General features: G+C 39.0%; 1 protein-coding gene across 2 annotated transcripts in view; it reads left to right on the forward strand.

Moving 5' to 3' along the window:
• Nucleotides 1-2,357: 2,357 nt before the first annotated feature.
• The window catches only part of gnptab (N-acetylglucosamine-1-phosphate transferase subunits alpha and beta), a 33,078-nt gene continuing 21,339 nt past the window's right edge, over nucleotides 2,358-14,096 (forward strand). Inside the window, exons 1-8 of one of the 2 annotated variants that reach the window (XM_047389464.1) lie at nucleotides 2,358-2,476; nucleotides 2,571-2,726; nucleotides 4,103-4,188; nucleotides 5,301-5,420; nucleotides 5,644-5,694; nucleotides 6,419-6,621; nucleotides 6,849-6,913; nucleotides 8,066-8,200. In XM_047389464.1, the coding sequence (XP_047245420.1) occupies nucleotides 2,595-2,726; nucleotides 4,103-4,188; nucleotides 5,301-5,420; nucleotides 5,644-5,694; nucleotides 6,419-6,621; nucleotides 6,849-6,913; nucleotides 8,066-8,200 (792 nt within the window). In that variant the 5' untranslated portion in view covers nucleotides 2,358-2,476; nucleotides 2,571-2,594. Of the gene's footprint in view, nucleotides 2,727-4,102; nucleotides 4,189-5,300; nucleotides 5,421-5,643; nucleotides 5,695-6,418; nucleotides 6,622-6,848; nucleotides 6,914-8,065; nucleotides 8,201-14,096 lie in introns of both variants that reach the window. The other variant, XM_047389463.1, reaches the window with a different exon arrangement.

Raw genomic sequence — 14,096 nt, forward strand, 5'->3', positions numbered from 1 at the left:
ACCTCCTCCCTACAGCTAGGCCTCAGCCCTTCTGTTGTTGCAGAACCACATTGAAGTTTGCCAGGGCCTAACTTGGCAGCTCCTTAAGAAATGGTTTTGTTGAAAAGGTCTTGTAAGCAGTAATACAAAAAAAACAAAAACACTGCAGTGTCTGTGGTCTCAGGCAGGAGGCTGGAACAACAAACTCTTGGTTTTATCAGGAGAACTTCAACAGATAACTGTAAATGCCTGAGTTAATTTGTTTAGAGTATGAGATTGGAAGGCAGGGATGTTAACGCTTCTGCTTTTGCACAAGTGCATAATTTGCATGTGTCTGTGTGCTTTTGCCTTGCTCATGCAGGCCTTGCAAGGTCATAGTGAGTAAGATCAACATATCCTCTTACTGGGTAACCAAGTCAGTTGCGTTTCCAGCAGCTTCATTTGCCCCCATGTGGTCTTATAAAAACTAATTTGTTGTTAGACATCACAACCAAGGTTGGTTGTTCATTATGAAAGCTGAAGATTTCACTTCATATCGTTTTTTTAATCTCGTGGCAAAGAATCAAAAGCTTTGGTAAACAGCTTGGGTTTCAGAGGACATTTTAAAGAACCCCTACTAATAAAGATGCCTCTTTAACAGTTTCTGCATAGGGCCCCAAGATCTTCTCCTGCCTGTATGTAAAGTATGAGCCAAATACATGTATGCTTATATAGACTACAAGGCAAACACATGAAGACACAAATAAGGCTTTAAAGAAAGCGTTTTTAGGGTTTTTTGTATCAGAATGTGTTAGATAAAACTAAAAATGTTTTTCCAACTACATTTGTGTAATTTACATTTGTAAAGCCCACTTTTCTGTGTAAGACTGTAAATACATATATTCTCAAAACATAAACAACAAAATAATAAAACACCAGATTAATGTTCCAAGGCAATGAAAAAGAAATGTTCTTATCTATGGCTACTTGCTTTTGATGCCCTTTTTGTGGTTAAAAGTAAATTTAGGGCTGAATTATTATTTCCTGCTGTTGTGGATTTTATGTTCTGTGTTACATTTTAAAGTTGACAGCAAATCTAAGCTGGAAACATTGTACTGTGTAGATAATACAATTCCCTTTTTAAATCACGTTCATTTCTAATACAAATCTATGAGACAATTATTTGAGTAATAAATATTTTACTTTTTTGCACTGAGAGGCTTCAACCCAGAATCATCTCTCAGTCATGCAGATGTTTGGGTCCTATCTTTAATCTGAGTTGGCTTAATCCCATGTGACAGTTTTTGAGACAAATTTTATCTGCCTGGCATAAAAAGTCACCTAATTAAAGCAATAGAAGACAAAAAAGAGAAGATGAGAAAATAGCTAAATGTTTTTAAGGACGTTGGATGCTGAATACCTTTACAATGGTCTACATTTACAGTGAACAAACAATGTAGGCAAAATGTACTGATAAGTAACAAAATGTACGATTTCCCTGCATTAAAACTTAAAATAATGCCTAGAAACACAATAAATACACTTAAAACAATGATACAGTTTGAAAATAAATGTCCATTTAAAATTAACTGTGTATAAATAATTAAAATCAATTAAGATGTGTATAAACCGTTCCCAGTTATGCCCTCTGACCTCATTCATAATAACAGAAACTCTAAAAATAAACATTTTCAAGGGGGTTTTCTCTTAAAAACATTTTTTATGGGGCTCCAGAAATTTATTTCCAACGAAAATAAAGTACTTGCAGAAAACAATGGTTGATTAAAGCAATACATGGTGCCAACAAGAGAGATATCAGCTAAAACAACAGAAATGATTGTAACACTTTGTCCTGTAGATAAATGAAAGGGGGCTATTAGCATTTTTAACACTTCCTCATTCAGTTGAACCAAATCATGATTGATAATGATGAAGTCATCACTAATGGTCACCAAAAGGAGACTGTTAAAGTTTTTATTTAGGAAAATAAGATCAACTCGAAGGCGCAGCAATTACATGGTCTGAGAGTCAATAAAATGTTATAATTATTGATTTTGAAAATTGTTGAGAAAGGTGTTAGACCAGGTTGCATCCCGCAGGGCTGATCTGTCAGCTGACTGACGAAGAAGAAGTGATGCAAAAAAGTATTAATTGTGATTTGATCTCCATTTCATTAAAAAAAAATAAATGATATAAATAATATAGCATCAACAATAACTGCAACCTAATTATTATTTTAGGTAGTTCTTACAAGGCAAGAACGTTTAGTTGTTAGAATAAATAATAATTGACCTGCGATTTTATTTAGTTTGGTTTAGTTTAGTATAGTTTAGTTTAGTTTAGTTTAGTTTAGTTTAGTTTAGTTTAGTCTAGTCCCAACAAGTGAAAGAGCTGTGTCAGCTTCTCGCCACCAGAGGGACACGTCGAACCCTAACCGGAGAAGCGCACCTCCGCTCGAGCGTCATCGCCGCCGAGGAAGAGTGAGAGACGTCGGTTGTCATGTGCAGTCCTTCAGGCGGTCAGCTGACGCATCCTTCTCGCTTGTTATGTTTACTTTCTTTTGTGTAGCGCTTTAACCGGCGGTTGTTTCGACTTTTTCTGAATGAATGCAGCGCTATGCTCGACCCAGGAGAGCCATGGTCGTCGTGAACTCGGTGCTGAAGCTGCTGCAGCGGCAGACGTACACCTGTCTGTCCCACCGGTACGGACTCTACCTCTGCTTCGGGGGGCTCGTCCTCATGATCGTTTCCGCCTTTCAGTTTGGAGAGGTGAGACTTGCTCTGTTTTCGCTTATCTTGTAATGGCCATTTTTGAACCCAAACAGCTCTTAGCATTGAACTGGCGGCTCCGGCTGCTAATTAAAGACCCATCCCAACCAAATTCCGTTCAAAAAAGTGCCAATTTAGGTAAATATACTTTTCAAAAAGCAGACACACGTTGTCCACAAACTTCAATTAGTTTGATTCTGATTTAATATGACAGACCAATACAAAGTAGTGTGTAACTGCGAAGTGGACAGATAGTTGCACCCATTACTCTGATACACTTAAATATTTCGCTATAAAGATCAACACCTCACTTGTGGGATTTTGACGAAAGGACAATTGTTTGTTTTGCACTTCATGAATCTGTCCTTAATGAAACGGTGACAAGAAGGAAGTAATGTTTGCATTTTGCCACATGCCACCGTTTACCAGATGTAGGGGACACAGCACTTGTGGGAAAAGGTGGTCTCCTCTGATGAGACCAAAACTGGAACTTTTTGGTGTACATGCAAAACATTAAGGGTGGTGAAAGTCTAACACTGCACATCACCCTAACCACATTATCCCCATGATGAAGCATGGTGGTGGCAGCATTATGCTGTGGAGATGATTTCCTTTAGCAGGGACAGGAAACCAGGTCAGAGTTAATCAGAGGATGGATTGAGCTGAATAGAGGGCAACCATTGGGTAAACTGGGTTATGCTGCCGCCTCCCTCTCAACTGTGACATAAGAGAAGCAAACTGCTTTCTTTTAACAGTGGTTTTCCTCCTGCCACTCTTTTATAAAGGCCAGATTTGTGGGGTTCAGTAGTAAAATTTGCCCTGTCAACATATTTCCCACCTGAGCTATAGATCTCTGCAGCTCATCCAGAGTTACCATGGGTCTCTTGGTTACTTCTCTGGTTAAAGCTCTCCTTGCCTGGGCTGCTAGTTTGGGTGGGTGGCCATGTTGATGGGTTAAACACTACTCTGTTAGATGTTTAAAGATTAGAATATTTAATTAAATTTTGACCTCAGAAGGAAAGCAGTTCCCCTCAGATTTCACTAATTAGTTGACTTCTGCAGTCTATTGGTTATGCCAGATTTTTTAAAGGGTAACAGAGTAAAGTGGGTTGAAATGTCGGATCTTTATTTGTGGAAATTGTTGAAAACCATGTATCATTTCCTTTACACTTCACAATTACGAACTTACAATAAAATAAATAGAAGTTGTCATTACAGAACAAACTAAAAATGTTTCAAGCAAGGCACTATACTGTTATTCTTTTACGTGCACTTTAACCTGAATATATGTAATGAAGTGTTTTAGTAATATTGGTTTTAGGTCATATTTGAGATGGAGAAATGTGAGAACTTCTTTGCATCCTGTCCCTATATAGGTGGTGGTAGAGTGGAGCCGGGACCAGTATCACGTGCTTTTTGACTCCTATAGAGACAATGTGGGTGGGAAATCATTCCAGAACAGGTGAGCTTCTTCCGGCTATTAACGTCAAGGGTCCCCACAGTGGATCATCTGCCTCTACCTCTTCCTCTGCCACACCAACCCTCTTAACCTTCTCTGGTTTACCTCTTTTTCTCCTGACTGACGGGTCCATCCTTTGTCCATTATATCTACTATCCCACTTCTCTTTTCAGCCTTACCTCTCTAATTCTGCATCTTTGCTGCCTTTGTTGTTGGTTGATCTTAGGTACTTGAAATCATCCACCTTCAGTTCCCCTCGACTTTTCGACCTGATCACGCCAAGAGACAAACATTTGTGGTTGTACTCTTTTCAAGTCTCAACTGCAAAATCTGAAATCTGTTTTTTTTTTTACCTTTCCTCTTCACTTGTGTGAAGGCTTTTCTGTCATGAACATTATATTTATCTCCATAAATGAAATTGAGAAATATGTAAAAAAAAAAAAAAAAAGAAATGTGTAAAAGAAAGAAACTGAGCACAAGGCAGCCTAAGGTTGCAGAAGACTGATGAGTTTATGTAAAGAGGCTCTGGATCTAAGAAGTCACTTCATGCTGAAGCTATACATGTTGTTGGAAGGGAAGTGCAATGACTGATATACAATCTGTCATTCATTTGGCTCAGACGCTGAGGGAAAAAGATGAGTCTTTTGAGCTAATCATTATGAGTAAATTTGAGGACACGTAAAAAGTGAAAACTGCGAAGGCCTGCTGTGTAGTGCCTTCCTCTCTAAGAGAGGTGGAACTTCAAAGGCTCTTTGTTTAGGAGAAGTGTGTTTTAAATTGACCAGTCTCATTTGAAAAACAATGTTAAGGCTTATTGTGATATAGTTATGTTTAAAACTTTTTTTATATTTAGGTTTTGTGGCTGTAAAATGACATTTTTGCTTTGTATTGTAAATTTTAAAGGATTTGGTCTTTGGGTAAAAGCCTTCCCAGATGCCACCCTGGTTTACCTTTGCTTTACCATGAGAGAAATCTAAAAAACAGCATTAGGCAGAGCCATGCATGAACAAACATTAATCTAGATTCCAAACATGACAGACATTTTCACTGGGGAGATAGACAGCTTTGCAGTTAGACATTTGTCTTTACTCATTTCTTTCTTTTTTGCCTTTCAGACTCTGTCTGCCCATGCCTATTGACGTTGTGTACACATGGGTAAACGGTACAGATGTGGCTCTGCTGAAGGAACTGAAGGTGGTTAAAGAGCAGCTGGAGGAGGAACAAAAAGCTCTGAGGTAGCTGTGGCTGCATCACAGCTGTTGCAGACCAGTTTGCTTCTGCAAGCTCTTGTTGAAAATGCCAACTTTTATTTTTTATTTGATACTATGTCAAAGATTAGATTAGATTTAAAGTATTTCTCGAGACGTCTGTTATTCTGCAAACACAGATTAAGTGTTGTGCACATTTATTTGCAGATTACAATGCAATGAAAGTGCCGATCTGTTTTTTTGCACACAGGGAACAGTTGGGGAAAAATGCAAGTGACACCACAGAAGCGCCAAAAGATAGGTGAGTGGGGCTATATATTATACACAAAACAATTAGAACCATACATTATTTTTCTTCCACTTCCCAACTGTTTACTATTTTGTGCTGGTCTATCACACAAAATCCCAATAAAACCTACTGAAACCTACAGTTGTAGCATGACAGAATGTGAAGATTTAAATTTTGATGTATTTTCAAAGTCGAAAGTATCTTTATTTGTCTCCCTTGAAAGAAATTTCCTTTAGACATTTTGGGGGTGGGCTGTCAGACTTGCAAAAAGTGGTTGCCTGTTCAGTGTCATGCAACTGGAAGCTGGGGTCGGTTAGACCACAAGGAAATACAATTCAGAAGTTTGGCCTGATAAGATTCCAGAAAGATAAAGTGAGGGGGTTAAACTCAGTGGTTATATTTATCATACTCTTATAAAAAAGGAGCTACCGGTAATCAAAAGGATAACTACATCTTATGAACCCCGGTGCCTGATTTATAGTAAAGGTCGGGCTTTGGGTCAGGTGGTTCCTGTCTCTTCACTCACATTTCTCTTTTGAACTCTTCATCTTCTTCCTCGTCTGCTTTCTCAAAGTTTAACCACAGACACCAGAGCTACTTGATGCATTGTCGGCTGAACGTGTGAACTTCACTCCCTTCTCATATAAAATGGCACGAGAACAACACAAAGGAAGAGGGCCTCTGTACAGATGTGTTCTTTTAGGGCGTCATTTGTTCCTTTCTCATCTGTTCACAGTGATAAGTCTGAATGCCTGCTGTCCCACTGCATCGTAGCGCCCATGTTGGCGCTGGATCCAGCTCTGCCGGCCAACCTCACTCTAAAAGAGCTCCCGACGGTCTCTGCTTCCTTCTCCGCTGCTAAAGAGCTGCTGACCATGAGCAAACCTTTCCACTCACCTGACAGAGTCTCCGTTGTCGTCTTTCATTTGCAGGCTGATGGTAAAAATGCTGCTTTTGGGAGAAAAGTGACTTACATTTAGCAGAAAATGCTGCTCCCTAATCATGAACCTCAACAATCTTTAATTTTAATAAATTTATGATGCATCATCTTTCATTTTTGACACCTAGTTTCACTTTTCAGACCTTTAGTGCAGTTTTTCCATAATCCTGAAGATAAATTTGAAGTGTAAATTATGTTGCTTTTGTTCATTTGTGTTGTTTTTCAGCCAATAAAGCCTATAAAGAACTTTCCAGGGAACTCCAGAAATTTTCTGTTTCCAGATGCTATCTGGTAAGTGTTGTTAACAGTATGAATTATTCCAATCTGTTATTTTATTCTGCCCACACAGTCACGTGATGAACTAAGTACACCCTAGCAACCAAGTACTTCTAAAAATGCGCTTGATTAATTGATCACCTGCGACCGTGACCACCACTACGAAGGCAGTAACTGTCCCATCCATCTGGGAATGGTTGTGGGACGATTTTCCAAACACTTTGCAGCCCGTCATTCTACAGTTGGACAGATTATTTAAAGTGGGGAGTATTTTAGGAAAGCTGCCATTCTGTCCAATAAAAGATTCAGGAAATCCCTTTTTAATGTCAGACTGTGCAAAGAACCCTAAAGATTTATTTTAACCTCTGCAGACCTCAGTAAACGTGAAATGTTCAAATTCATGATATAAAAATGGGCTAATATGATATTTTTTACCTAAAGCAAATATGGTTTAACTTTGGCTTAAAAAGCTGCTCCAGGGACAGCGCTGATGGTGTAGGGGTTAAGCGCACGACCACGTATGGAGGTTATAGTCCTCGATGCGGTCGTCCTGGTTCAAGTCCCGGACCCGGCGACCTTTGCCGAATGTCTCCCCCTTTCTCTGCCCCTCTTTCCTGTCTGCCTACTATCAAAAATAAAGGCCTCTAGTGCTGAAAAAAATTCTTTAAAAAAAAAAAAAAGCTGCTCCAGCATAAATACTTAAGACCTACTGTCAAGCCTGGTGGTGAAAGGGTGATTATTTGCCTTTATGACAACCACAGGATCTGGCATTTTAGTTGACCATGAACTCATCTGTATGCAAAAGTATTATGGAGTTGAATGTGAGGCCATCTGTCAGCTTTTAGACGGATAATCTAACAGGGATACAACTCCGTGGCTTAAAAGAAAACAGTCAAAGTCCAGATTTCTGATTGAAATGTGGTGACACCTCTATAGAGCTGTGTGGAAACAAATGGCCGCAAACCGATAGTCACACAAAAAATGACAGAGTTATTGCTGCTGAAAGTGGCTCTACAAGCTGTTGAATTATACTGTGTACTTAGTATTTTTCCATGACTATGTATTCTGTGGCTCTTTCTACATATAAATGACAGCTGTCTATATCTCAAAGAAGACAGAAAGTGTATCTTTGACGTTTTTATTCAGCTCCAGCTGTTTGTCTTTCAGACGACAGATAAAGAGGCTCCGGGTCTAATCCACATGCAGTCTCTGGCCTACCTGAGCGGCTTCCCGTCATCGATCAAAGATACGGAGCAGCTGCGAGTCAAACTGCCTTCAGCCATAACTAGCAAGATCAAACAGGTAGGACAGACCCAGCTGGTGCTGCCAGTGGCTGTTACCTACTGGTTTCCTGCACTAGAGTTTGATTCAAATTTCTTCCTGATCTGGCAAGAGAAATGTTGTAAGCAGTTATTTTGTTACGTCTCGTTTATATTCACTGCTCCTTTATCAACTTGGTGAATATCAAAATTAGTAAAGAATATCTGAAACCAGTTTGCTTTTAAATTGGTTTTTAAATTAAAGATTCTCATTGTAGGTTTCTATCCATCCAGGCGTGTGTTTCTCTCTGTCCACCCTTCCATCCTTAAACTCTGTATTGTTTGCAGCTTCCATATTTAAATTCTGACCCCTGTGGAAATATATATAAAATTCATAGCAAACTGTTTTTGATACTGTTTGGTCAAAAATAAACCAAGATCTCTGGGAGAAGTATGACATTTTGTCTTGCAACATGTGTAGGAATCCTGTTTCATTGCTTGTAGCCAAATAATTATGCTAAGCAAAAATAAAACATTTTTAATTCCCCAAATCAGTAAAAATAAAAAAGGATAAAATAAAATAATTTAAAAATTGGAGAAAATTTGCCTGGCAAGTAGCTGGAAACGATTTTATATTTAGCCCAGCAGGGGGCAGAGTTACACTCCTGATTAATGTGCAGTAGGTGCTATGGCTTCTAGTTGCTTGTAATTATTATGTGATCCAGAGAATGAAAACTATTGCCCTCAATTACCTTGAAATCGGTGCAACATTGAAAACACATTTGTTACTCTTAAAACCCTTTAAAAGTTCTTACGTTTATTTTTATGTACATCAGTTATACTGAAGCAAGTTCCTACCTCCAACATATTGTATTCCTTAAGCTTTGAATGTTTATGGCTTTTAATTAGGGCTCAGGACTCGCCTGATGAGGCTTAGAACACAGCTAAAAATACTCTTCCTATTTTTAACAATTACTTTGATGATGAGGTTGAAAGCTATTTGTTTGGCTTGCCGTCTCGTAGTTTGAGTATTCTAGGAGAGAGGAGTGGCACTAACAAGCGTAGAGTGATCTGAATTAATCAAAGACAACAAAAGCAACGTGTAGATGAGTGATGCTGCCGTCGCAGCCTGTGACAGGAAGGGCAGGGATGAGGTGCCCTGCTTGTTCTGTCTTCTGGTGATGTTCTCGCATGGCTGATGAGTTAGATAACATCTTTTATAACTGGATTTGAATATGATGAAAACACAAATAAATGTTATTCAGCAGACTCAGTGAATTCAGGGACAACTAGTGTTACCCTCCTGCTACTATGTTTGGAGGAAAATGGTCCCCTGGTTAAACAATGACTCATTTTAACAACATACATTCAGTTTAGTTTAAATAGGGATTGTTTGAATTCTCCATAAGCGTTTTAAGAAAGCTCTCTAAAGACTTTTTGAATCCAAGGTTTTGCCTTTCATGCTTTTTCTCAGCAGTAAAACTGAGCCTGTTGTGGAGGTTCACCTTCCAGGAGGCGAACAACCCCAAACATAACCAGGGCTACAGTGAGACGGTTTGGATCAGACTATATTCACATGTTAGAATGGTCTAGTCAAAGTCCAGACCCAAATCCAATTATTAATCTGTGAGAAATTGTTTGCTGAGACTCTCCACTCATTCTTATTGAGCTTGATCTTTTTTATTTTAAAGACAAATGTGCAAAAACGTGTTTAGATGTGCAAAGTTTATGAGACATACTCTTAAACTTGCAGCTGTAATTGCAGCGTCGCAATCGTTCTCTGCTTTGTGTTGGTCTATAAAATAAATCCCTATAAAATACACTGAAGTTTGTGATTGTAACGTGGTAAAATGTAAAAGAAGATCTAGGGATATGTTTGCTTTTGCAAGGAACTATCCAAGTAAATGGGTAGACATAAGAGTGTAAGGCTATCTGATTTTTTTTAGAATACCTAATGAAAGGAAAAGGTCATTTTAATTTCTTCTGTTGTTGATTAATGTCATTTTTTAATGGGTAATAGATGTCGGATCTGTATCATGAATAGAAATGGGATTATATGTTCCTGTCTCTAGGTTTCTGTCCCTCTGAAATATTCCAAATAATAATAAAATAAAAAATGAACAGAGAAAAAACACCAGATTGATTGATAACAATCGGAACCATCCCGTCAACTTTGAAAATCATCTTTAATAACATCTGTCATACATAGTCCTCAGTAAACTGGCATAAGTTGACTAATTTGTACAATAAAGAGCATATTCTGGTTAAATTAGGTTAGACTTATGCATTCTTTTTAAAAACAAACATTTTAGTCGGATTTCAAGAGTCTGGGACTAACAAACAGCTGGGGAATCAGCATATAAACAGCTGTTTGGATGCTTGTGATGACCTGTAGGTTAGCAGCATTTAACACACATATCATCATCCCCAAACCAGTTGTCCCATCGTTCCATGAACTGGCCTCTGTGGTTCAGGTCATGTGATAATGTCCGGCGATATTCAGGCTGTAACTGTATCTGGTGGTGGGGGGGCTAACATTAGAACAACTGTTTGGTGTGGCACCATGCCAGTCTGCATGCTGAAAGGTCACCAGTATTTTTCTGAACCTGTCTGAACTCTGAGAACTCATTCTGTCACCCAGTTTCTCGCCTTTTCTGTCCGGAGTCCACTTTTGAGGATTTACTGCGAGGTGGAAACGGCACGTGCGGAGTCCGGCACGAACGATGGAAATTCTTTGTTGGTATGCCATTTCCATCTGGCACGGTCTCCTGCTGCACAAGCCTCCACACAATGCACAGTTTGGATTTCAGGGTGCTTCCTGGTGTCGCTGGGCTGGTTCTTTGAAAGAGGGATGATGTGCATAGTGTTGAGAGAGCGGTTCAGCGGTGAGAGCTGCTCTGTATTTATAGCCGGTATTAGATTGAGTGATACAGTGATGAAAGCTGGACTCCAAGTCTGATCATCTGCCTGCACTGTCGCCTGTTGTGTCCTGCCCCCTTGTTTTGTGTACAAGCTTTCTGAGCTGACGTATCTGTATCATTGTGCATTTTAATAAACCAGAGGAGGACTCGTCTGTCTTTTCAACAACGTTTCAAGAAAACTGAAAATGTTCTTAGCAGAAGTCTGTAATATAGAGGAGTTCATGGTGGACTCTGCAAGGTGCTCGGCTCCTGTGACTGCAAAACAACCCCAAATCATAACCCCTCCACCACCATGCTTCCATAGCTGTTGTGGTTCATGCTACTATATGTTTTTTTGGAAAAAATAGGTTTCCTTCTGCCAACCCTTCCAAACAAGCTGTACGTTTTCAGCCGTTTTCTAACTGTACTGTCCTGAACTTCAACAGTTAACATGCTAACAGAGGCCTGTATAGTCAGAGATCGAGCCCTTGGGGTTTTTCTCTTTCTGATGTCTTCCCACTTTGGCATTGTGTTAACACACACTGTTATTCTCCAGAGTTTGTCACACTGGATGATGATCAGCAACATATTTCTGCTTCTTTCGCTTTTAAATATTCATAGATTGTAGAAGCTGTTAAAAGTCAGATCATCTTTATTATGTATTGATGCATAAAAACCCTAAAAAAATGGGGCACATTTGCTTTTCTCCATGACTTTCTTTCATTAGATCAGTCATTAGACTTTTAATTATGGATCTGTGCATTTAGAGCCTTCTTAAGAATACTTTGTACAGATCCATATTTTTTTAATTGCCACATTTTTATTTGTTTACTTTTTTGTTTAATCCATTATTCCTGTTGACGCTGATACAGTTGTGATGCCACTTGTTTTAAATTTGAAGATGTGTCATTTTTATTCAAAATTTATCAAAATGTTTGTATCTCTGGTGGATCTTTCAAAATCATTTAAGACTCTTCCATGAAGGATCGCAGTCTTCCTTTAATGTTAGCATTATTTTAGTTTTCAGGGTATGAATGAAAGGAAATTCAAATGTGATTTATCTGGTTTGGATTTTATCTGTGTTGCAGAAGAGCTGAAATTTGTGCACAACCACCTTTAAAACTATTTAATCTCATAGTTTTTTATCTGTAGATAATCTCATCAAAATGGATTAGCATTAAACCACTGCCTGTATGGCTATAATAGTTTATCTTGGATGGAGATTGAAGTGTATTTGCTCCCTTTGGTGAAAGGATTTTGTTTCTTGGCTCTTCCCGTTCTGGTGTCCATCTCTGATCAGTAACTTGCAGCTCTCCACTCTGCAGGAGATGCACGTCCTTTTCAGCTGAAGCTGAGAAGGACGCGGTCTCAGATGCCTAAAACGATCAATCGACCCAGAGTTAATTAGTTTACTCAGTGTTTGATCCATTTGTTTTTCTTTTTAGTTTAATAATCAGTTTTTTTATAAGTGTGGAACTTAATTATGTCTTATTTTGCAGGGTGTTTTGGGTATGAAGTGTTTTGAGCCTATACCATATATATTGTTTCACCCAGGAGCCTTGTTGTTTTTGTTTTTGCTTTGTTTAGTTTTTACAAAAGCGATCCAGTCAGGATACTGACACTTGAAAACTGTAGATGCATTTCTGTCGTGTGCTCACTGCATCCAGTAACTTTTAGCTGCTTCCTTTCGACACGTTTTCCCCTGTTTGCTTGTTTCATGCAGCTCTGCCCTTAACTCAAATGAAGCTCTCACCTGTCAGAATGAGTGTAAAAACAAGAGAGAAGACCACTAAAAAACACAAGACGCTCACCCACATTAGAACAGATGCAAGTTTAGTTTATTTGTATGAGGACACATGTTAATCAGTAACAAATTGATGCCAGTCCCAGCCCAGTTTTGATACTGCAGGTAAGGATTTCCACATGTTGACCCTTTGTACAGAGAAGTTGTGTGTAATGATACCATTGGATCACTGTTTGAAAATATTTGTAGCAAGGAATGGCCAATGATCTTTTAGGTTTTTAGGCTTTTGCAACTGTAACATCTTGACACGTTTCTCAAATTTTATGAGAGAATCTACTATGACAGTTTCACAGATACTCCACCGTACTTTAAAATGTGCTTGAGATCTTTTTCTTCAGACACACCTGGACTGTTTGTTGCATAAAAGTTCAAAGTTGGTCTGAGCGTTTCTTGAGTTATTACGATCAACAAGCATCTGTCTTTCTTTGAGTTGGATGGTCTCTTGTGTTTCCCAGTCTGCAGAGTGGTTAGGAGAAATGAGCCTCTGTTCAACATCCTATTAATACATCCGGATGTCATGCGGTACTAAAAACATTCCTCAATATTCTGATTAACTTAAAAAAGTATGGTATTAATTGAAATATATACTTTAGTAGCAGTGCTGTGAATAAGTATTTGCCTCCTTACAGACTTTCTATTATTTTCGCTTTTTTTTTTTTTTTGTCACATTTGAATGTTTTATCAGACAACGATATTTATGGTAAAAGGTTATCTGAAACAACCTGACCTGAAGTGAACAATGAATTGCCCACTAAACGGTTGTGTTCTTTACGGTCAGCAGTAGTTTTCAGCTTGGAGCGCTCCCATTTTTTTCCCCATTCTCTTTAATATTGTTGAATAAAAAGCGGTGACCTGAACTCAGGCAAGGGAAGCCTGCAGATGTTCTTTTGTCACCTCTTGAGTGAGTTGTCAGTGAGCTCTTGTAGTAATTTTGGTAGGCTGCCATCTCCTAGGTAGATTTACCACTGTTCTATGTTTTCTCCATTTGTGGGGGCAGCAATCTAAGTAGAGATGCCCAGACTTCCCTCTCCCCAGACACCTTCTCCAGCTCCTCTGAGGGAAGGTGTCAGCCACGACAGCTCCATAACATCCAGAGACATGAGGTACCCAGGGAATTTCTAATGCGCCCGCAGCCTTGCCACCACTGAGCTTTTTGACCACCTCGGTGACTTAAGTCTGGGTGATGAACAAGTCGAACTCCGAGTCCACAGCCTCTGCTTCCACCAGGGAGGGCG

This window comes from Girardinichthys multiradiatus, chromosome 17 (genome assembly GCF_021462225.1).
Source record: "Girardinichthys multiradiatus isolate DD_20200921_A chromosome 17, DD_fGirMul_XY1, whole genome shotgun sequence".
Lineage (NCBI taxonomy): Eukaryota > Metazoa > Chordata > Actinopteri > Cyprinodontiformes > Goodeidae > Girardinichthys > Girardinichthys multiradiatus.